The 23,318-nt window shown below is 43.6% G+C and overlaps 1 protein-coding gene across 1 annotated transcript; it reads right to left on the reverse strand.

Moving 5' to 3' along the window:
- Window positions 1-998: 998 nt before the first annotated feature.
- Window positions 999-21,681, reverse strand: LOC128798227 (merlin-like). Its single transcript, XM_053961530.1, has 19 exons — window positions 21,653-21,681; window positions 18,633-18,872; window positions 17,363-17,480; window positions 15,630-15,755; window positions 15,147-15,269; window positions 12,675-12,758; window positions 11,329-11,397; window positions 10,996-11,078; window positions 10,203-10,278; window positions 9,672-9,809; window positions 7,983-8,057; window positions 7,539-7,652; window positions 7,011-7,133; window positions 6,293-6,510; window positions 5,342-5,444; window positions 4,567-4,694; window positions 3,887-4,037; window positions 2,989-3,198; window positions 999-2,031 (listed from the first exon to the last, which is right to left on the reverse strand). The coding sequence occupies exons 2-19, from the start codon at window positions 18,638-18,640 to the stop codon at window positions 1,996-1,998; spliced, it is 1,983 nt and encodes a 660-aa protein (XP_053817505.1). The 5' UTR covers window positions 18,641-18,872; window positions 21,653-21,681; the 3' UTR covers window positions 999-1,995.
- Between the last annotated feature and the right edge of the window lie 1,637 nt (window positions 21,682-23,318).

Raw genomic sequence — 23,318 nt, forward strand, 5'->3', positions numbered from 1 at the left:
GGCTCACAGCAGATCCCAGCTCCTCTTTCTCCACCTAAAAGGTTCACAGCAGATCTCAGCTCCTCTTTATCCAGCTAAAAAGCACACAGCAGATCCCAGCTCCTCCTGGCCCATCTCAGAGCTCAAACACCCATCCCAGCCTGCAGGAACGTGGTGCTGCACAGGAGCAATGCCCAGCAAGGACACAGCAGGCTGAGAGCAGCACGTAAATGCAGGTTTTGTATTTGAGCTGGCAGGAGTGTGACCTTGTCCTTTTCTTCACTGGGATTCACAGGACTAAGTCCAAAGAAATAAATCAAAGGTGCACATGGAGCAGGTCTCCTCCTCTGGGCCCTGCTCCACGGGACAGCTCAGACACAAGAGCAGAAGGAAGGCCCAGCACGTGTGAAGGATGAGGGCACAAGCTCAGTTGGCTGTGGTAAGGCACATGCCAGAAAAAAAGAGGGAACAGGAAAAGAAGAACCAGGGGAATCCCAGTATTTCTCCTCACCCTCAAATCCGAGAATGCCACATTCAAATTTGCTGCAGCATTTCCTGGCTAATACAGGAGATGGTTCACTGCCCCAAATCCTGGCTCATGCCCCCTCCCCAGCCTTGGGACCATGACAGCATCTGCCTCATCATTCTGGCATTTCTGACAGCTTCTCCCTCTCACACACCAGGCTGCTGCAGACAGCTCAGAAATTTGTGTCTAACAGCCAATATTCTGCAAACATCTCGTGCCAGATTGAGCTGGGAGAGAATTAACACAGCCCAAGCCACCCAGCCAAGGCAGCAAGTGCTCACAGGGCTGGGAGCAGTCAGGGCAGCCCTGCAGAGCACTCCTGTCCCTCTCCAGGGGCAGCTGCCATCCCCCTCTGTGCTCAGCCTGCTGCAGATGTGTACAGAGGAGATTTGGGTGTTTGTTCTCCAAACCTGCCTTGTTAATGCTGGAGGAATATTGACACAATGCTCCCTTCGAAGCAAGTGGAAACTGAAGCTTTTTGTTGAACCTGTTTTTTTCTTTAATCTTAGCTTTTAGAACAAGACATTTAACAACATTTCCATTCATTTATACACCACATGTCACAAGTTCAGCTGGACTCCTGCTTTAGCTGCAGCTGAATGTTGTCTGCTTCCCCAGAAGTCCTCAGAGTGAAGATTTATGGAGAAGCAGACACTTAAACACACACAAAACCAGAAAATGCAAGTGGGTTTTACTAATGAGGCAGGCACTTTGCTGCATGCACCTCTCCACCAGAAACAAGTCCCACTTTAGCAGATACCAACAGCATCTTTTGTCTTTGTCTAATTTGGGAGCTGTGTTGCACAGAAGTGGGAAGGCAGTTAATGTATGCAAAGGTTGCTCGAGCAGAAAATGCTTGATCTGGTCAGGGAGTGGAAGAACAGAAGCTTTTTCATTCCAAACAAAGGATTCCCCCAGGAATGGGAGGTACTTGAAGATGTCCACTTCTGCATCTGGAATTAAAAGCTGAGATTTCTCACAGAGAAATGCAAATCAATTAAGTGAACCAAGAAATGTTTGGGGAGGAGAAGGAAAATATTTGGCAGGCAAATGCTAAAATGTCGAGCAGCTCTGTGGGAGTCGTGTCCCAGGGACTGGACCAAAAACATAATTAGTCTGTTGTGGAGATAAACACAAAGCTTGTGCTCTGTTTTCTCATCCCAAACACCTCCTGGGCACTTGCTGCCTCACATCCTTCCTCCAGCAGCAGAGCTCTAAGTGTGTGAAACACCTGGGGGAGGAAGTGTTTTAGCAAAGTGTGAAGTGTTCCTTCCAAAGTGCACAGGCAGTAAACATTTCCTCTGGGTTTGCACTGCTCCCAGCCACACTGGGGGCACTTGTGGCATTCCCAGCTGATGTCACCTGCCTGGGAGCTGGATGGCAGCTCTGCATCCACAGTGCCTTGTCTCTCACACCTGGCAGCAGCCAGAGCTGCCCAAGTGTCCCCACAGAGGCAAAAAGGCCACCAGTCCCACCAGGCTGGCAAGGAATCAAATGTAGATCACATCTGAGTCATGCTGCTGAACCTGCAGGCAAATGAAAGAGGGAGAATTAATACTGGCTTAAAGTAACTCCATTTGGTCTGGGTCTTCCTTTCCTCCAACTCTGGAGCATTTTGCAAGATGCTCTACAATCACTTTCTTCCTTCTTTAAACAAATTTGCCTCGCCCCTGAGTTTAGTCTTAAAAGTTGCTTCTGTTGCCTCAGAAAGAGCTGCTCCCTCAGCTGCTGCTGCACTCAGCTGTGTCCTCTGGTTCTAAGCACAGCAACCCTGAAGGAGGTATTGAATGTTATATTCAGGAGCTTTTGATTGATCCTAAACCCCTCCAGTTCTGTTCAGATAAACCACAGTGACTCCATCAGGCTTTCCCCATTCCCAATCCCCTGCCCAATTAGCACTGCCTACAGACAGCTGATTTCCTTCCCACTCTTCCAGACCACATTTCCTTACAGCTCTTCCTCATTCTCCAGCCCAGTGACATTTCAAAGCAGGTTGTTTTCTCCTGACACTCAGCTCATTGCTCTTCAAGCCTCTTTGACAGGGAGCACATGGGAGAGAACTGAGCTGTTGGGAGCCTGGGGATTTATTGGTCTCTTCCTCCCTGCCTTTTAAAAGAAGAAGACAGGCACAGTATGTTTTAAGCTCTCTATACCTGGGAGCACATTTCTCATTTCCAAGTCTGGCTGGTACAAATAAAATTTAACACAGATCCTCCTACTGTGTACAGACATCTCTGCTTCATTTACCAAGGCTTACAGCTTTGCACTCCAGCTTAGATCAGAAGTGAGAAAAAACAGGCAGCCTCGAGTTATAAACATTCCCAAATGATGTGCCAGCACCAGGGGCTCCAAAATCCTACAAAAGCCTTGTCAGCTGTGAGGCTGGGACAGAGCAGGACAAACCAGGTCCCTACAGGTAGTCACCCTCTCTGAACTCTCAACTTTTAGCCAACATTTAGGAATTTACTGACAAATCTGATTACCTTTATAATCTGTTTTCTGGTTCCTGTGCCCACACTGTTGGCAGCCAAGGAATTGGCTTGGGAAGATGACTTTTCCACTGGCACCATGTGCTGAATTTTGTTGGTGCAGGGCCAGCTGCTTGCAGTGTTTAACAAGTAAGCAGGGAAAGGTCTTGGAAGATTTACATCCACTGCATCTCCAGTTTCGAAGGTTTTCATCCATGATGGGGCCTTTAAAAGAATAGAGCACATGGAAATTTAATGCCCTCTCTATATCAACACTCATTAAGCCAAAAAGAACATCAGATGAGTAGTCAGAAAATAAAGGCCATCTTTCCTCATAATTTTTCAAGCCTCCCTTCTGTCTCTAGAAAACCATTGACTCAGAGCCATTTTTGCTACATGAGGAACGACCTGCAGACAAAGCCAGCCCTATTCCTGCCCTGCTGCAGGAAGAGGCCAAAGAGTTTATTCAAATAACAAGCAACTTATGACAAAAATCTGGGTCTAGTTCCTCATTGCCTTCAAAAAAAAATTACACCAAGGCTTTTATGACTTTCAGCAACCACAAAGCACATGAATGAGAATGTGAAGCAAACTGTAAGAAACCACATTTGAATGTGTTAGTCACAACAATTTCATTTGCTCCAAGACCTTAAACCCTGATTGTGATTTCATAATCATAAAATGAGATGATTATTTTTTGCTGATGCTCCCGGTATTCAGCACAGGAAAAAAGGCCCTAATTTTGTTTTGACATTAATTTTCCTCTAAAATTGTTCATGCTTCTAATATTTTAACATCAAGGGTAGTGAAGGCTTGGTCTGGAACACAGCAGCTCCCTCTGGCACACACACACACACACTGTTCCATTTTAGGGTTGATGCTGGAGAAAGGGGCAGGGATTTGGGGTTCTTACACTTCCTAAGGAGCGATCCAAGGAGCCCAGGACTTCACTCCAGTGACTGTAAAGCCCAGCCTGTTTTTCCTCCAGTTTCAGAGCATGAATTTCAGACTTCAGTTCTTTCAGTCGATCTTCGAATTTCCTGCTGTTTTCTAAGTAGTCCAGCCTGGGCCCACACATTGGAGGCAAAAAGTTTAGGGTGGCACAACTTAACTCAAGAACAGGTGTTTGTGGAAGGAGGAGAGTTGTTTTTTGTTTCCTTTTATGTTTTATAAGTAAAATGAACTCTGGCAATGCCAGTCCCCTGACCCAGTGACAAGGGGGTTCACTTCTTTCCTTTTTGCTTCCTAACTTTTCACCAAGCATTTCCTTCCAGACTAAGGGATGTCTGATGGATCAGCTCCCAGCAATTCCACACTTTAGCACTAGAGGGAAACTTCTGTCCTCTCACATGCTGTTAGTTCAGTAAGGTGCTTTGTCCCTCCCCAAGACAGAAGGTTCTGGATTTATCATGGCTTGATGCCACCAAAAATCCTTCCCCTGTGTGAAAAGCCAGTCTGACACAGACATCATCCACACCAGCTCAGTAAAAGGCCTCCAGCCATATGCACATCCCAAATTATTTGAAGATGAACTGTGATTCCCAAAGATTTCATTGCCTTTCTCATTCATTTGCACCACAAGCATGCTGATACCTCTCTCTCTCTATCTCAAAGGAAAGTCTCTTGAGGTCGATGTCCTTCAAATCCAGCTTGATGGATCCTTTGTCAAAGTTGGCATCTCTGCTCTCACCTGGGGAGTACTGGGGGTACTTGGCCATGTGCTGGAAGAGGCAACACAAGCGCTGTCAGCCAAATCTGATGGACTGATTTGGGATTTATCTCCTCAGTTCTGCAAGAGTGCCATGTTGAGCTATTTCCTAAGTTGCTGAGATAGATTCTCCTGCAGCCCTTCCCCTGCACCCAGCTGAAGTCCACAACACACAGATCCAAGAGCAGAGATTTATCCTGGCTGCAGTGTTTCTATTTCAGCAGAGAATAGAGACCCAGCCTCAGCAGGGCTGGAGCACAAGAGAGCTGGGGCACAGACCTTCAGCAGTGCTTTCTTGCTGGGGACAACTTCACCTGCTTTGCCCAAAGACAGATGGATGTGCCAGGATGACACAGCTGGCTCAGCACAACCATGTCCACAAAAAACTGCCTGGCTGAAATGGCACCATGGTTAGGCATGAAGGCAAGACAGCCTCTGCTCCCTAAGTCCATCACAAGTTCTGGTTTTAACTCTTGCATTGTCTTTCTTACCACCCTGAACAAACCCAGCTTCCACTCTCGCTACACTGCTTTTCCACACCAGTCTGTCCCCCAGCTGGATGCAGCTATGCCACTACTCAGCTTGATGGGGGCTATAAAAATGGCATCAACACCTGACTATCCCCGAAGATTAAGAGGTGCCCAGAGGAGCAGAACTTACAGGATAATTAATCCTGGTTATGTCTAAGAGCTTCTGCTTCGCTTTGCGTTCGGCTTCCCGGGCTTCGTGCAGGTCTTGTTTCAGGTGCTCTGCTTCCTTGGCTCTGGAAGAGAAATATCCTGAGGGGAATGGCTGATGGTTTCCAACCAACATTGATTTCAGAGCTCACTAACTTCCAGAGACAAGTCCACTACTGTGTTATCTTTTCACCAAGGTACTCGTGGGAGGATGCTCACATGGAGAACTGACTGGGCACAGCAGGACAGACACACTCCTGCACAAAGTGGATGAATTACCATGATTTTCCTACTCCTAATTTCCTTGGGCTCAGTTACAACCTGCTGATACAGATTCTCTCCAGGCCATCAGAGATCCTCCCTGAGGTGGGGAGAGTTTGCTCTTTATTTTGGCAAGCTTCTTGGCAGTATCCTAAAACAAGTAGAAGGATTTCTTAATAGCAGGGTTAAAAATCCTCTGTCAACACTGGCCTGCTCTGCATGTTCAGGGAACATGCAAACACTCAGAGTTGTTTATATTCCAAATGAGTTTACCTGGTTTTACACTTCTTAAAGATCTGAAAGGGAAACAAGACACCATTTACTTGATACAAAGGAGTGAAAACAGCCTCATATCTCACAGGGTATAAAGAGTAAATTTAGATTGGTAGCCAGGGCTCATTTGAAAACACTAAATAGAAGATGCTTTTGCATTCTGGGTCTTTCTTGCTAAACACTCTCTTTCTTGCTAAACAAGCTTTGCATCTGATCCTCTGTAAACTTGACCTGCAATACAACAACAGCATCCAGGTGGAACAAACAAGGCACAAGGAGGCTTGGTCCCTCTGAAGTGTCACTTCAGGAATAACTGCCCCCTCCTGGGCTTGGCTCCGAGGAAATCAGCACTCCCTGCAGCCCAGCTGAGAGCACAGAGCGCCGGGGAAGCAAACCCCACCTCCTGTCAGACTCCTTCACCAGCTTCACGGCGATCAGCTCCGCCTCCCGCATCTTCTGCTCCATCAGCCGCTTCTCCTCCTTGCTTTTCAGAGCTGTGATCTCCAGCCTCTGGCGTTCCTGCTCAGCCTCTGCAGCATTCTGGGCCAGCAGCTTGGCCTCTTCTTCTGCAATCTGGGCTTTCTCAGCCAGCAGCTCTGCTGCTTCCTGGGATCGGAGCTGAGGAGAAAGAATTTTTCTTAGTTCCTTGTCTAGAACCTCCAAAATCACCCCTGCAGGCAGGCAGGCAGAAGACATCTCTTACCAAGTGATAAAATATTATTTCTTAAATAAAAAACAGACCAAATTTCAGGGTCTAATGTTCCTCCTCTGCTCCAGAATTTCCTGCGTCTCACCTCTTCAAAGCAAGGAGAAAAACCTTAGAGCTGGACAAAGCTGAAGTCAGCCCCTTCAGTTGCCTCTTTCTCCCAATTTCAGCTCCAAGACTGTTTCCTTTCCCTCCCTCTCAGCCTGAAGAGAGCACTGTGAGCCAAATACAGGGAGGGAATGGCTCACAGATTATGGCAGATCAGGGTTTTCCCAGGGATTCCTGCATGCCCTTTCCACCAGCGATCAGAAACTCTCCAGCCTTGTCTGAGTTACAATTCCTGGTGTCAAAAAAAATCCTGTTTCCAAACCAAGAAAGCTCATCAAACACAGGAATATTCAGTCTAACTCACCAGGGCCTCATTGGCCTGCCTGGCTTCATCTTCCAGCTGGAAAAGGCGCCTTTCCAACTCTTCTTTGGCTCTCTCAGCTTCTTCTCTGAGCTGCTTCTCCCTGGCCAGCCTCTGGTTCTCCATCTGGAAGTAGGATGAGCAATAGTTGGTGGGATTGCAGCAGAATCTCACCTGGGCCTGAGTGAAATGCATCAAATGAAGAAGGGGCTGCTCTCCAGCTGGGATGCTCACCAGAGATGCTGAAGCTGCCTGAACTTTGCAGCACTGAACTCCTCAGGCAGGCACTCCTGATTATTTCAGACTGCTGGGAGAGCCCTTGGATTGATCTGGTTTGTGCCCCAAATCTTTGGGATCACCTCTGCACACAAACACCTCTGACCTCCTCACATGCCACAGAGCTGTTCCCACATTCAATCCTGCTGCACTTCCTCACCTCCCACACACACATTGATGGAATACAGGAGCAGCAAGGGCAGAGCTGGAATAACAACCACTGTCTTCAACAACAGAGAAGCAGGAAGAATCTACCTTTTTTCTAGCTTTTTCTTCCCTGGCTTGTGCTTTCATTTGCTGGATCTCTATGGAGTCCACTTTTCTCCTCCTCATAAATAGGTCGTGGTTTCCAATGCACAGCTGGAAAATCTGGATAGGAAAAGCAAAGCAAATGGACTTTTGATGGACTTGTGCCCCTGCCAGAGGGACAAAGAAGCCCACACTGGCCTCACAGGACAATTTTGACTTCAGCACAAGTGCTGGCAGCTCCAGGAAAATCAGCACCCAGGTCAGGCTCATAGGTAAGTTTGTAACAGGATGAGAGATTCCTCCTGTCCTTCATCTCCCTCTGATCCCATCTTCCTGAATTGCACAGGCTGATCTAGGCTGAGATCCCAAGATCACAATTTTGTTTACAAACAATATTTCTCAGTCAGTATCACCAGGCTCAGCTTTAAAGCAGGAAAGCAGTTCACTCACCAGTTTGTTCACTTTGAGCTGAGAGGAGAAGAACTTGAAGACTTCGGCTTTTTTGTCGAGGGGTTTAATAGTTAACTACACAGGCAAAAGGGAAAAAAAAAAAGAAAGTAAGAACAGTGAGGAGGAAATTAAGCTGAAACTATTAAAACCAATGCAAACTTGAGCTCCTCTCCATTTCTTTCTGGGGAAGCAGTGATTTATGCCATAAAGAGGGGCAGAGTGATGTAAAACTGGTTTTCTCCATAGAATCAGGCAGTGTTAGAGGATAAAGCCCCAGGCCCAGCCCAGTGCCAGTGTGCATGGGGATTTTCCTGATGCCACCTGTGCCCCAGAGCTCTGGAACAAGCCTTGGTAATCAGGAGAACAGGACACAGCAGCAACCCCTAGAACCTGGCCTCAAAGCCAGGGAAATGTCCAACACCTCTCAGAACAGCAACAACTGAAGGGATAAACAAATGTGTCAAGGGCCTAAGGACTTGTTCTTCAGAGCAGCAGGTCAAACTCCTGGAGACTTCCTCACTTTTTCAATCCCCAGCTGTTCCCAGAGGCCAGGCAGGGTTTTCCTGCTGCCAGCTCAGTGCTTCACTCCATACTTTGTGCTCTGCTTGGCTGCAGAACAAAATATGGCCCCTTTTCTTTTTAAGGCCATATTTTCTGTTCCTCACAGGTTCCCTGGCACTCTATTCCTCTAATTCATTTGCAAGGTAATTCCTGTATAATTCCAGGGCATCTGAGTCTCCAGGATCATGTCCTACAGCTTCTTTCACCCTCTAGGTAATGACTGGCTGCCTTTTGAGGAGCAAGGCTGTGATGTGTCACTGAAAAAAGTGAACCTTAAACACAGGGCTGCCCAATTTCCCCCCAACAGGGAGTTAAAGCAGTTTATTCACAGATCTCAGGGGAAGTTTGATGATATCAGAGACCAAACTGTTTTGGAATAGTCCCCTCTGACTTAATGGATAAGAATCTCAGATCTCATCTCAATTTTAGATCTCAGTTTCTGTGGGACACAAAAAATGGAACAGGCTGTGCTGCCCTTTGGCTGACAAATTCCAGGTATTCCAGTACCACTGTAGTTTTCCTGGGTTTGTTTTTTTTTTCTGATTATATGCTTCCACACAGCCCATGATTTGGACTGAGAATAAATTTTCCCTACTCCTTCACTTTCTAGAAGCAAAAGCTGGGCTTCACAGTGAAATTGCAGTGGTGGGGAGTGAAATCATGTCCCAACAAACTGGCAGAAGTGAGGCAGAAAACCATTAACACCTCCCTGCATGTCTCCTCTTGCCACTGGGCTCCAAGCCTCAGCTGCAAGGACGGCTTCCGCGTGTGCAAACAGCATTTAGGTTTTATGGATCATGGAGTTCCTGCTGGGATAACTGAGGAAGGCAGGCACGGTGGCATTCATAATATCTGTCTTTTTCAGAGATCAACACATTTGTTTTGCAAAGGCCAAGCAGCAGGGAAGGAGCCAGAACAGAGTCAGAGCTCAGAGCAGCCTCGGGGAACCGAGGTTTCAAGCTCATCTGCAAGGCAGGGCTGTTATTTTTAGTTTTGTAATAAAGCTCCCCAGGATTTTCCCCTTCTCCCCCAAAATTATTTCAACAGAGGAAGCTTTCAGCATGTTCCAAGAATCCCAGTCCACACCCATGCCCATGGAAAAAGAATAATACATCAAAGCCATCATACCTCTTTCTCACTACAGGAAATGTTTCTGATAGAGCTCCACTCAAAGGATTTATTGGGGGAGAACCTGTTATTAATGCTGTAGATATGAATACCTTTGGCATCAACTCCAAGCAGGAGATCTGTGTGGTTTTTATTTTGCTAAAAAACAAGAGAGATGAGTAAATGGCATTTTTGGTGACATTAAACAACCACAGACAAGAAGCACGTATTTTAATATATTGATACTTGTTTTTATTTAGGCAATGGGTGTTTATATAAAATATTATGAATGATGTCACTGGTAATAATAAACTCAGTCCTCTAGGCTGCTTATAACAGCTCAAACTATTTCTCCTTCCTATTCCCTACCTGGAGTTACTCAAAACTTTTGTCAGGTTGTAAAATATTACTCTTAACTGTTTTATTCACCAAGAAAACCAAGTCAGAACAAAAGCAGAAGTCAGGAGTCCCAGTTCCAAACTCCCTGGAGGACTCTAAAAGGACAGCACCATTATCTGCAGCAAGTAAAAACTGCTAAAATAAGGCACTTACAGCAATTGGGAAATAATTGACACCATACATTTCCAAGTCTTGGGCAATTTTCAGATAGTTCATCTCAGCTTCATCCCTGGAGAATAAAGCCATGATTATGAAATGCCTTTCCAGCCTTTCTCTCCTGGCTGACTCTCCACTTCCCACTTAGAAAAGAACAGCCAATCTGACCCTTTGTACAAACTTAGATTTGCCATCTTGCTCTCAATAATAGAAAAAAAGGATAATAAAAACAGCATCTGGACAGAATAAAGAATAATAAAGAATAATAAAGAATAATAAAGAATAATAAAGAATAATAAAGAATAATAAAGAATAATAAAGAATAATAGTTGCATCTATTTCAAAAGATGACTCATGGATAGTGTAATCCTCATTAAAATTCATTCAAAGTCTTATCCTTGTGTTAGTTTTGCCACTCCATGTCTTGGAAAACCACCTTTCCATTGTTTTCCATGAATATATTTCCTTCAGGAAATAGAGTTCATTGAGAAATGAGTCTTGGACAGAGCTTTTGGCCAAGGCCAAAGAAGAGTGAGAATCTCTCCACCCACTTTTCTTCTCCTGTCAAGGTAAATCAGTAAATCTTGAGGAAAATATTCAATAAAAAGAATGTTAAGAAGCCTCCAGAACAGACAGAAACAGAACCCAAATATTATGAAAAGCTGCCTCTGGGTGCTAACGGATCCTATTTATTTTTAAATTAGATTTCCAGATAGGCTGAATTACACTGAAGACAACAAATCCCATAAATAAATGTATGGGGTTTCCAAGAAATGCAAAGGTTTCCTACCTGGCAATACCCCTGTGCTCAGCATACCAAGCAGTGATCTTCTCTTCCCACATCTCTGCTGTCAGCTGGTACTGCCTGAGCACCTGCAGGAGAAAGAGGGAGGCTGGATCCCTGTGAAGATCCAAATCCAAGTTCTGCCTCTCCCAAGCAAAGTGAAGACAGAGGTGCAGTTAACACCTTGGTCATTTTGCAAAGTTTTTAATGCTCTGATTAATCCCCAGCAATATCTGCACTGCAAAAAGGAGAGTCAAAGATTTTGCACTGCAAAAGAGGAGATTCAAAGATTTTGCACTGCAAAAGAAGAGATTCAAAGCTTTGCAAATTAAGACTCACCCTTTTGGGCAACAGCTCATCATGGGCTAGAAAGCCTGGCTCGTGGAAATTTGGGTCATAGTCACCATACTGTCCCAAAAAAGAAAAGTCATTTCAGTTTGTTAGAGGCAGAATGCTAAGGGAGTTGTTGCTTGCATAATTTGAAGTGAAAGCTTAATGCAGATGTTATTTTGGTTCCCCTGCACACATCCCCTCATCTGAGCAGTCCATGAAGGTCCTTCCAGCCCCTGTGCCAGGCAGGCGGCTCCAACACAGCCACTGAGCCACTCACACGTCAATCCTAGGCTGGAAACCTTTAATCCCAGCCTGGGAAACCTTTGATCCCAATTTGGATAACCTTCAATCCCATCCTGGAAAACCTTCAATCCCAACCTGGAGACCTTCAAACCCAGCCTGGAGACCTTCAATCCCAATTTGGATAACCTTCAACCCCAATGTGGATAACCTTTAATCCCAGCCTGGAAACTTTTGATCCCAATTTGGATAACCTTCAATCCCATCCTGGAAAACCTTCAATCCCAACCTGGAGACCTTCAAGCCCAACCTGGAGACCTTCAAACCCAACCTGGAGACCTTCAAACCCAACCTGGAGACCTTCAAACCCAACCTGGAGACCTTCAAACCCAACCTGGAGACCTTCAAACCCAGCCTGGAGACCTTCAACCCCAATGTGGATAACCTTTAATCCCAGCCTGGAAACTTTTGATCCCAATTTGGATAACCTTCAAGCCCAGCCTGGAAAACCTTCAATCCTGACCTGGGAGACCTTCAATCCCATAGTGGAAAACCTTCAATCCTAACCTGGAAAACCTTCAATCCTAACCTGGAAAACCTTCAATCCTAACCTGGAAACTGCAGGTCTGAAGGAATCTCCCAGGAATTCACCCTCTGAAGCAGAGGAATGGGATCTGCTGCACAAGGACAGCCCTGCTAAATTGTGTTCATCTCCTGCCACTGTGCAAGTCGGGCTCTTGGTGGCAAGAAGGGAACAGAGCTCTGAGAGACACAAAAAACTTCATGTCATCCCATTGTGAGCTCTGTTTTGAGCACATTCTGCGTCCATGATCATTTTTAAAACTACAGCAAATCATTCTAGCCTGGAGAAAGATTACACTAAAATGTTAGGCCCAAATAAATCCCCTAAATTGCAGAAGCATAGAAAAAATATCCTTGTAGTAGCATTTAATGGTTTGTTTTTTTTTTTTCCTAGCTGTGTTTGTACCTCCAAGGATGACCAACTTTACCAGCAAATTTTTACCCTGCTGTGTTGTACACACCACCATGTAGATGTGTTGGGTTAAGCCAGAAAAAAAGTCAATTAAAAAAGAGATTTTCAATGCACAAACCTTGGCCTGAACAGCATAAGAAGCCAGTAAAACTGTAGCTTCTGGGGAGCAATAGATTTCCTCATCCAGGATCTGCTTCTTAACCTAAACCAACAGAAAAAGGGAGCAAGTTCAAGAAGCTCAAAGTCAGGACTTAAGTCAGGCTTGAAATGAAAGCAGACATGCCCAGACTAGAACTTGGCACCAAATATCACCTTTAGGAGTTAGTAACAGCAACAAGAAATTGGCATTCAGGAACACAGGAAGCCTTAATTATCATTGCATTTAATGAGACCAAAAATGCCAGTCAGCTCTCTCCACACGCTTACATAAGGAGTCCTATAAAAGAAAATCCTATAAAACATCAATTTTATTGTCTGTGCTTCATTTCTTTTAACAATCCTTTTTTTATTTTTTCTGCCTGCCTTTGGAAAAGTCAGCTTTGCATCACATCAGACATCAGATTTTAGGTTGGGAGGGAGCTCTGGAGGTCAGGTCCAAGCAGAGCAGACTCAGGGCTGTGCAGCTGCCATATGAAAACCATAAGAGATGTTCTCCAGCTTTCCAGAATGAGAGAATAAAGGAGACCCTCAAAAGAGAAGCTGAATAATAAAGCACTTAATTTATTCATTTTCAATGGTCTAAGCACAATCAGACAATGCTAAGGAGTCTTTCAACATTCTTTTCATTTTAATAACCTGTGGTGCTACCAAGAGCAGAGGTGTTACAGTTTGTAAGGTGTTGTTTGATTTTAAATCAGTTGTGCAATTTCTGTTTGAAAACCTAAAGAGGGAAGGGGAAATTAATCTGGCCAAATCCTCCTCTCAGGTGTATTTAGCTTAGGAACAAGCACAAGACAACAAAATTTTGCATAGCTCACAGCCTTAAACATTTCCAAATAGAAAATGACTTGAGTTAGCACAAGTTCTGTTTACAAACACACCAATGTAGGTGCTGGGAACTGAAATGAACCACCAAGAAAGTTTTTGCTTTTAAATTTAGTCCCTGGTGAGCACTATCTGTGAAGCTGAGTTACAGTGCAGGGAACATTCTTTCTAAGCTGTTAAAATGGAAAGAATGGAAAGATCTTTTTTCCAATTTGGAAAGCTCCAGCTTTCATTCTCCACAGTGCAAATCATGCTCCAGAATTTAGAGCAATGTGGATAAATCCCCCATAAGTGTCTGGGTTGTTTGGTTTTTTTTATGATCAGTTTTTACAAGGACTTTTTGTAAACTTCATGAAGAAGCAATAAATTACCTCATCTTTAAGCAGACAATATTTAGCTTTAGTCATTGACATTTATTCAGGTATTTATGCCACATTAATTTGCAAAGGTCTGAAGAGTCAGGAGAGCTGAAATCTTCAGGCATCCAGATGTCTGAACATGTTTTTCCTATTAGCATCCAGGTGTGAGCTGAAGTTCTTAGAGTCAGGAAATTTTGCAAGTTCCAATTTGTTTCAGCCTTGTTTTCCTACTTTGGAATGAGAAGAATTTGCTAATTGCATATCTGCTAGCTCAGGCAGGTTCAAGCAGAAAAGAAAAAAAGTGGAAAAATCAGGATTAAAAGAGTAGGAAAAGACTTCTGCTGTTCTCATTCCTTTCCAAAATTAGCTGAAGAAATAAATTGCCAAGGGGTTGAAGGTTCTGGATGAAGTTCTGATGGGTTTATGAACCCTCAGAGCTGCAGCATTTCCCCAGTTTCATCAGCACATCCTCCTCAAGGAACAAGGGAATTTACTGGGTTTATTTCCAGCTGCAGACTGAATTTATCCCAGCTACCTGCACAGACACATCCTGCTGGAATAAAGCAACACTCCAGGGGCTGAAACTTCCAGAGGGACTCCACAGCAACTCAGAAGAGAAGTTGGATGTCCCAGACATTGGAAGTGACCATCCCAAACTCAGCTTTTCCTGGTTGATCCATCTTTATTTTTGATACAGTTCCAAGAATTTGCTCCTTCATCTGCTTTTTGATGGAGCTCAAATGGTGTTTGCTGCTCTGCTCCTCTTAAACCTTGCCAGGTGAACAAACCTGGAGTTCAGAATGCCTGTCATATTCCATGATCTTTTATCCCTACAACCCAAAATGAAAGTTTAGGGAGTCCTTGTTTCCTAGAGGTTTTGCCCTCCAGCACAAGATCTCCCCAAAAGCCTCACAGTTCTTCCAGCAGTTCCAGCTTTGCATGAATTTTTATTATTTTTAAACACATATTAAGGAGCAAAACAAGCCTGGAATATTCAGGTTTGGAATTATCCCCCAAACTGCTGGATGTTGTCACAAAAACCTGCAGAAAATGAAACATTCAGCTTACCTGGACACAAACCCACAGCAGACAGGAGAGATGTTTGTATTTCATAAAAATAATGACTACAAAGTTCTTGATACAGCTGAAGCAAGCAAAATTATCCTGAGCTGCCAGCAAGATCAAAGACAATGCAAAAGGACTGGGGGAAATACAGAAGGAATTCATGGTTCAAAACTGTTCCTGACCTGAAGGAAGAATAAATGCTGGGTAATTTCCTGTAAGAGTTCCTCTTCTACCTTCTCTGGGTAGAATTTAGCCAAAAAATGAAAGCTAATGGGATCTTCTTTGGGGATTTCTTGATCTAAAACCTGTTTACAGATAAAATAAAATCAAATCAGCAGCAAAAAGGATACAAGAGTGTCTCAAGATAATATTCCCAAGGAAAATCAGAAAGTAGCCAATAATCCACTTAAAGCAGCCTTCCCATATTTCAGAGGGAAGGGTAATTCTGAGCTTTAATCTAAAGCAATCAGTGGTGATTAGTGTGGGATGCTGCAGGTCAAATGGGATAAAAGCAATCAGAGCAAATAATCCTATTTTCACCTTAAAAAAAGCTACCATGTCAAATTCTGAGTTCTCATGGAACACATCCCTTGAGCTCCCGTGCTCCAGAAAGTCAATATTTATAGAAGTAAATAATTAATTGCCACCCATTTTGTCTCCTGTACCTTTTTGTCCATCTTTAACCAGGTGCACATTCCTTTCATTGTGTACTGCAAGCCAAAGAACCAAGTCTCCCTTAAACCAAGAGCTCGGCACACCAGGTCAAACAAATCCTTTCCTTTCCACTTCATCTGAAAGAGAAAAAAAATCAAGAAAAGCGTGTATATCCTAAATTAATTTGCTCCATTTGAGCCCTTTCTCCTACGAAATCTTATTTCACCTTTAGGTTTTTAATGAAATATTCTTGCTGCTGTATCAGAGTTGCTGTGTTCCACCTCCTCTCCCTCTCCAGACACATCCAGAGAGCAGCTGGAGTCATTTAGCCACCAAGCACTTGAGGGAATGAGGATTGTATTATTGATTCCCTGGGATGTGGCAAGTCTTTATTAATATTTGTCCAAAATTTTGACTCAATGGTTTACACAAATTGGAGAGACTGAGAGAAAGCCAGGGGAAATCAAATCAGGACACGGGGTAGGAATGCTGAACAGTGAGAAAAGATCCACCTTTCACACCCCTCAGGTATTTCAGTGGCACCAGGCCAAGTCTTTATCCTACTCTGATTTAAATGAGTCTTCTTAAATGTTTTCATTTCAATTTAGCAGCCACAGAGTGGAAACTTTGATTCAAGGTCCCAAATTCAAACACATCTGATGCCTTGTTCCTTTCACCAAAGAGGCTGCTCATCTCTTCCTTCTATTTGATCACATTTCAGAAAGATGATTTTATCTCACTGCTAAAACTAAAAACTGAATGGCAAAAAAAAAAAAAAAAAAAAGGTGAACTTTTAGGCAGTATTTGAATGGAAAGCTGGAAATCATCCCAACAAAAGAGCAGTGTCTGGGGAGAAAGGAGAGGTAGCAAAGGAAGGAATAAATACACTATTTGTTAACAAGGACTCTGATCTCTAAATCAAATTTTCCAAATCCTTTCTTTTCACAATTCTGCCTGCAAGTATTCCCGAGCAGTAAGTCATACTAATCTATTCTTTTTCTGAAGGACCTAATAAATTACATTAAATGGCTCTCAGAGCAGCCAGGTCTCACTAAAACTGCCAGTCCCATTGGAACTGAGTTTTCTAACTCCCCAAAATACCTATGTGTCTTGTTTTGCTTTTGCTGGATGATTAGGAATTAATTAATCAGGGACAGTTCTGTCCCTTCAATAGTGCAGCCCAATTTGTTTATCAATTGATAATTTCTTTTTCCCCAGCCATGATTTTCCTGATTAATTTATCAGGCATAATTAATAGAACTTCCAGCTTTTTCATCAATCCTTTTTTCTCTCCTGCCCAGAGATCCAAACACCCATTGCAGGTAGAGGACTGGAGTTTATAAATGACAAATTGGAAGAGAATGACCCAGATCAACAAAAGTACCAGTTTATAAATTATTTTTAAGCAACATCTTAGCACCAGCTCTGACCAGTTTATCCAAGATGGATGTGTCTTAAAGAGTTGTGTCAGTTCCACAAAAAAAAAAAATTATGGAGAAGTAGGAATCCTTACAAACAATTGGAATTAAGAAAGCAGTTTTAGTGTTAATTTAGCTGATGGATTTCATGCAAACAGCTTTAAATTCTGAACAGAGTTAAGAGAAGAACACTCCTGAGATTAAATAATCCATTATTTATAAAAATAGCAGATGAGTTTTAAGACCATCCACGAACTGAGAATCTGAATTTCTCCAATTTCTTGCTAATCCAAAGGGCATTCCCCAGCATTTGCTGACACTCTCACCTCACAGCTGAACTCCATCTCAGCATCCACTGTTATAATTCTGACTTTAAAAGTCTTTGGTTGTTTCTTCTTCAGGCCTCGGATGGACATATTTTTCAGCTGATGAGGGCAGCCACACCTGAAATCAAACACTGAGGGATGGAAATTCAGCAGCATTTTCTTGGTTAGATTCCAAAGTAGGATGAGTCCAAACATGCAGAAGAAATTTACCGTTAGAGATGCATTTTTTGTGTCTAATAAGGATGTTGAAAGAAAAACCTTTAAAATTAGCTTGCTCCTTTAAGTAAGTTGCTCAGAAAATGTTGTTGCTGTCTTTTTTCAGATTTTAGCTATCACAAATAAAATTCTATTTCTCAAGGGTCTCTGCAGCATCTCCACTCCGTAGAAGACCAGAAAATGCAGCTAAACTTTATTATATCAAATCAAACACAATCCTTTCCCGTCAGTTATGGCTCCTTCAGCAACTAAATCACTGGATTTCATTATAACATGAGATTTTAACTCCCTGAAATTACACAAATGCCAAAAATATATGCATTGGAATTCAGCTGAATTTACCACATTCTCTTGTGCTACTCACTCACAATGATAAAAGTTATTTAGAACAGGAATATTCCCAGTGAAGTTCCTGTGAAATTAAACTAATTTTGCAGAAGCTGACAGAAAATTCCATCAGAAATCTTCTGTTCTAAATGTAATCACCTCCATGCCACCCAAAAAATTGAGGAGATGCTGCTTCCACAGACACAAGGGTTGTGTGGAAACCAAATATTGAAAGCTGGAGTTCAATGATGGTGTGAATCTGCTCCAGGCAGTTCTCAGGCATTTCTTTCTGAGCACAGGAAATCAGCCTGTAAAGGTTTTTGCTTCTTTTTACTTTATAAAATTAACAGGTCAAACTTGTATAACGTAGTGAGAATCTGTGAATTGTACAGAGCAAGAGATTGAGGCATTCCTGGTTTCCTGCAATATAAGACTATTACAGTGTGGCAGAATTCCAATCTCTCCTTGAGGAATTCCAAAATAAAGCTCTACTTTAAACTGAAAATTTCCATTTGCCTGCACCTTCCAGGATTTTATAAAATATTTTGCTCCTTTTTTTTTCTGTTGAGCTCTAAATTGGCTTGCAAACATATTGATCTTTCCACTTACTTTGTTTGTGCCTCTCACCCACAAATTTTGAGGGGTTAAGTAGGAGGTGAAGCAGCTATGGAATATTTTCTTTACAGATTATAGGGAAGTTGAGGCAGGGAACAGATAAAATAATTACCAAATCATAGGGATATCAGAGGCAGAGCTGAGAACAAGTGATGGACACAACTCAGAGTGGGGAAGAGGAGCTCAGGAGGAAATTCATCCTTCTGACACCACTGGGGAGGTGGGGAGTCCTCTCTCTCCAGCTGGCTCTGGTGGAGCTTCTGCTGAAGTCTCCTTTGGGTTTGGGACACCACTTCTGGAGCTGGGAAGACAACTGGAGTCCAAAGGAGAGGTCCAAGGGCTAGAAAATCATCTGTGGGGAGATGAAAGCACAGGTTAGAACAGAGAAAGGATGAGTGGTGGGACATGGAAATGGCTGCTCTTCAGGACAAGGAATAATGGGCTTTGTGAAGATGCAGACTGAGGGAAATTCAAGAATAATCAGGGTGTTATGGTGCTGGAATGCTGGAAAAGCACAGGGTGGCATTTCTCTTTCTGAACTTCCCCCCAAAACAATGTGACAATGAGACTGGAGGCACCTAAACCCGCAGAGGACTCCCCCAAAGCTGGTCCCTTCTGGCAGTGCCCACCAGCAGCCCAGGAGAGGCCACACCACCAAAAACCAGAGAAATCCAAGAACAGCACATCCAGAGCCCAGACCCCATCACCCCCAGGGTACCTTTCTCCTCAGGGTTTTTGTTTTAGAGTGAAAACCAGACCTTGCCACAAACTTTCCTCTATAGTTTAGGCAGCTCAGTGCACCCAGCTGAGCAGAGCTCAGGTCCTTTCTACTTAGCACAGCAAAGAGTTTTCAATTAAGGAAAAAGGGAATATTGAAAACCCCCAAAATGACCACAGCAATATTGACAGGGAGAGCATCCTGTGAGGGCACCCAAACCAGCAGTAAATTACCACGGACATTTTTTGTTCTCTAATCTGCAAAATTAATTTTTAACCTGTTGCATTCCAAAGAACTTTTCCAACAGTTTTCTTCAAAACTCTAAATAATTATACCATACAGCATTTCTAGCCTGAGAACTACAGATTTCTACACAAAAATGGAAATAGTTTTATTCGTTTCTAGAAGAAACATCAATGGCTGAAAACTAAGGAGAAAAAAAGCTTCATAATTCATATTTAATATGTAACCTGAAACAGCCAGCTGAGTTAAACAGGAACTTGGAGTTAGGGCCAGTACAGAACATTCTCAGAGTTTCATATGGAAAATTCTGAACAGATAAAATTGAGCAGCTGGAGAAAAATGTACTCATTTTCTCAAAATATGACAAAAATACCAGAGCTTTTCATTTGGTCTTTGAAGTTATGTCTTTTTTTCTTATATAACCAGGTTGAAACGACAATATAATTTGTTCAACATTTCCAATAGTATTTTTTTTTTGTTCTTTCCAGAATTTTTATTCCATGGAAAAGTACATTCTGACTCACAGCAAAAAGACATTTTTGAATATCAAATTTTCCCCAGAAAAGTAAACTGCATTTTAATCAATAGCACTGTTAAAGAAATTGGAAAGGGTTTTCACACTGAATAGCTGAAATGAATGTCAGATCCTGACAACAGAAGCAAGAGCACTTAGCAGACAAGATTTTAGAGAAAGAACTTCTTCAAATAACAGAAATCTTGCTGAAAAAAAGACAAGATAAAAAATAAAAAATAAAAAAATACAAGGGTTTGCAAATTTTTGTGTAAATGCAAAAGCAATCCCTTCCACCAACAGGGAATCGAGTGCTCCAAGGCAGAGCTCCTGACACCCAGCTCCAGTGATTTACTCCTGCAGGTGCCACAGGGATCCAGAAGGAGCAAAATGTGATGGACCAGAGCATGAATTCAAAGTAGGACAGGGTGATGAAAGATTCCTGCCCAGCCAGAACCTGGGAACGGAGAGTTCAGGAGCTGGGAACAAGCACAGGGAGATGATAAAAGCTCGGTGTGGCGAGGGGAGCAGAAAGGCAGCGGTGGGGAATAAAATGGCAAGGAACAAAAGAGCCCCAAGTTGATGCCCAAGATGAAAGGAGCTCTGCATTGGAGTGTTCTCCCTCCTGGACAATGAGAAAGCAGGAGCAAAGCGTGGGGGTGCAGTGGGAAGAGCAGGAAGAACTGGCCAGGTGGCTGTTGCAGCAGCGATGCTGATGTGTCACAGCACAGCCCTGCACTTTGATCCACGTGGGGAGTCACCCACACCGCAGAGAGCACTCACTCACACACCGAGAGAGGGAAAAGTGAAACCAGCATCACCACACACTCACCAGGCTCGAGAAATCCACCAGAATTCAGCACCTTGTAGACAAATATGTCAAGCTGCCCAAGAGTGAGAGCGCCACTCACGCTGAGTTAAGCAGCTCCAAGGTGAATGGATGGGTTTTGCAGGGCTCTCCACGGGGTGTAAAAACTTCCCTTCACGTGGCACTGGCTCTCAGTGACAGTCATCACCATCCATCACACTTGGGGCAGCCACACTGGTGTGAAAAATCATCTGTTTTCACACACACACAAAACCCAGTAGCATTTTTTAAGGTGAGAACTCAGCTGCACACAGGCAAAGAATTGATGGCAATCGAGACCCCTCTCTTACACCCCTGAAATGAATCAGCCTTTAAAGGATCAGCATGGTCCTTAGAGGAGCTGGAAATACAAAATCTTTGGGACAGCAATGAGGATGCAGGAGACAAGGCTTGGGAATTACTTTAAGAGCCACCACCAGAAGATGCTTGAAGCACCCCACTCCAAAAGCACACGAGCATGGCCACTACTACAGCTTGAAAGAGTGTCAGCGCTGAAATATTTACTGCAACTCCGAGTGGCAAATTCCCCTGACTCATTATGTTTCTCCCAGTTCTTGAATTTCCATACTCCAGCTCAGGAATTAATGCAAGCGATTTGAATGCAGACAACACAGGCGAGCGTCGTGGGCTCTGTGCAGTGCTTGACTCACGCTCCTGCCTCTGCTCCCTGCCCGAGGAACAATTTCAGCAAAGAATTCACTGCTTTAAAATGGGTCAGCAAGATAAAGGCGGTTTTTTACGCCTCACTCTTAAAAGAAGTTATCTAAAGTCACCGGTTGGATCAAGACTCACCTCATAGATCCTTTTTTGAATGATGATAAGGAAAAAAAAAATCCCTTTTAATCCAAAATCTCCGTATTTTCCCCGCAGACATCAATATCCAGCCCTCAGAAGTTCTGCCACTGAGAATAAAATCCAAGAACAACTTTTCTACTTGATCCCCTTCCCTTTGTTTCCATGAACTGCAGCATGTTAGCGCCCTCTGAAAAATCAAAGGATTGCTTTCCCAGGTGATAGGAACTCTTAACCATTTCCTGCCCGCACCAGGACTCCTCCCAGCTTCCCTGCTCTGTAATTCAAACAACCAGGCACTAAAATAAGAGAAACCCACGAGTTTCGGCTTGGCTAGCTGTAAAAATTGATAATGAATTTCTGAATAACTCCTTGGATGGTATCTGATCAAACTGTTTCAGCAGTGTCTCCTGTTCTCCCCATATCAGCCACCTTAAGAAGGGAAACTGCCTGGAATTGTGCTGTTAATTAAATGTAATTCCCTCTTCCTGCCCTGAGAGATGATGGGACACCCACAGCAAAAAGAGAGCAAGGCTCTAAACTGGGCAGCAGCCAAAATCCCAGCAGAAAGTGGTAAGTGAGCACATTTAAATAAAAAACTGGATGGCCTCAGCCTGAAGTCACAGGGAGAGACCAGGAGCTTGTTACCTCAAAGTCCAATAATTTTGCCATTATTCAATTTCTAAGTGGTTTGGGGTTTTTTTGCAAACCCTCCATTTTATACAGAGATTTACAGAAACTGAGTATCTGCCAGGGTATGGATATATGTCCAGATTATGGATAGCAAGGACAGGCCAGCTCTCACTCCATACCTACTACAATTGTTCTGGATTTACATGGAAACCCTTCAAGATTTGTCTCATTTCCATCACTTATCAGCGGGGGGAAGAGCACAGCATTTGTTGATGTGCAGAAACCTTAAAGAGGCTGCACTGAGTCAGCTCCATCCCCAAAATTCCATTTAAGGCAAGAAAAAAAAAAGCTTTAAACTGAGATGAGAGATTCAGATTAGATACTAGGAAAAATGTTTTCACTGTTTGGGTGGTCAGGCATGGGAATAGGGTGTCCAGGGTGGGGTTCCCATCCCTGGAAACGTCGGGATCGGGTGCTGGGTGGTGTGGTTTGGGGTTATGGTGGCAGTGCTGGATACACAGTTGGGCTTGAAATCAAAGCATCACAGAATTAGAGTTAGAAGGGACCCATCAGGAACATCAAATCCACCTCTTGACGGTGCACAGAACGTTCCAGGAGTCCCACCATGGATCTGAGCTCTTGAGCTCTGTCAGGTTTGGTGCTGTAACTATGATACTAAGGAGCTTATTTCACAGCTCCACCATGCTCTGGGTGAAAAAACTTTCCCTGATATCCAACACAAATCTCCCCTGACTCAGCTCCAGCCATATCCTCGAGCCTTGTCACACATGAGACAGAAGGGATCGGAACCTGCTCCACCTCTTCCCCTCATGAGAATACTGAAGACCACAACAAGGTCTGACATTAGCCTCATGAAGTGACCTCAGCCACTCCTCTTAAAGCTTCCCCTCCACCAGCCTTAAAGGATCTTCCAGGAGCTCTTAGGGATCCCTTCCATCTTTAAACATTCCCTCCAGCCCACACCCATTTCTCCCTCACCGCCTCTGAGGGGACGGCCGCCGGCCTGCGCCCT

This window comes from Vidua chalybeata, chromosome 20 (genome assembly GCF_026979565.1).
Source record: "Vidua chalybeata isolate OUT-0048 chromosome 20, bVidCha1 merged haplotype, whole genome shotgun sequence".
Taxonomy (NCBI): Eukaryota; Metazoa; Chordata; class Aves; order Passeriformes; family Viduidae; genus Vidua; species Vidua chalybeata.

Excerpts from the sequence above, each read along its gene's own strand:
- LOC128798227 (XM_053961530.1), bottom strand. Across the intron at positions 15,756-17,362 it reads AGATGGAGTTCAGCTGTGAG|ATGAAGTGGAAAGGAAAGGA; the intron begins GTGAGAGTGTCA and ends TTTCTCTTTCAG. Across the intron at positions 2,032-2,988 it reads CCAGAAAACAGATTATAAAG|GTTCAGCAGCATGACTCAGA; the intron begins GTAATCAGATTT and ends ATTTGCCTGCAG.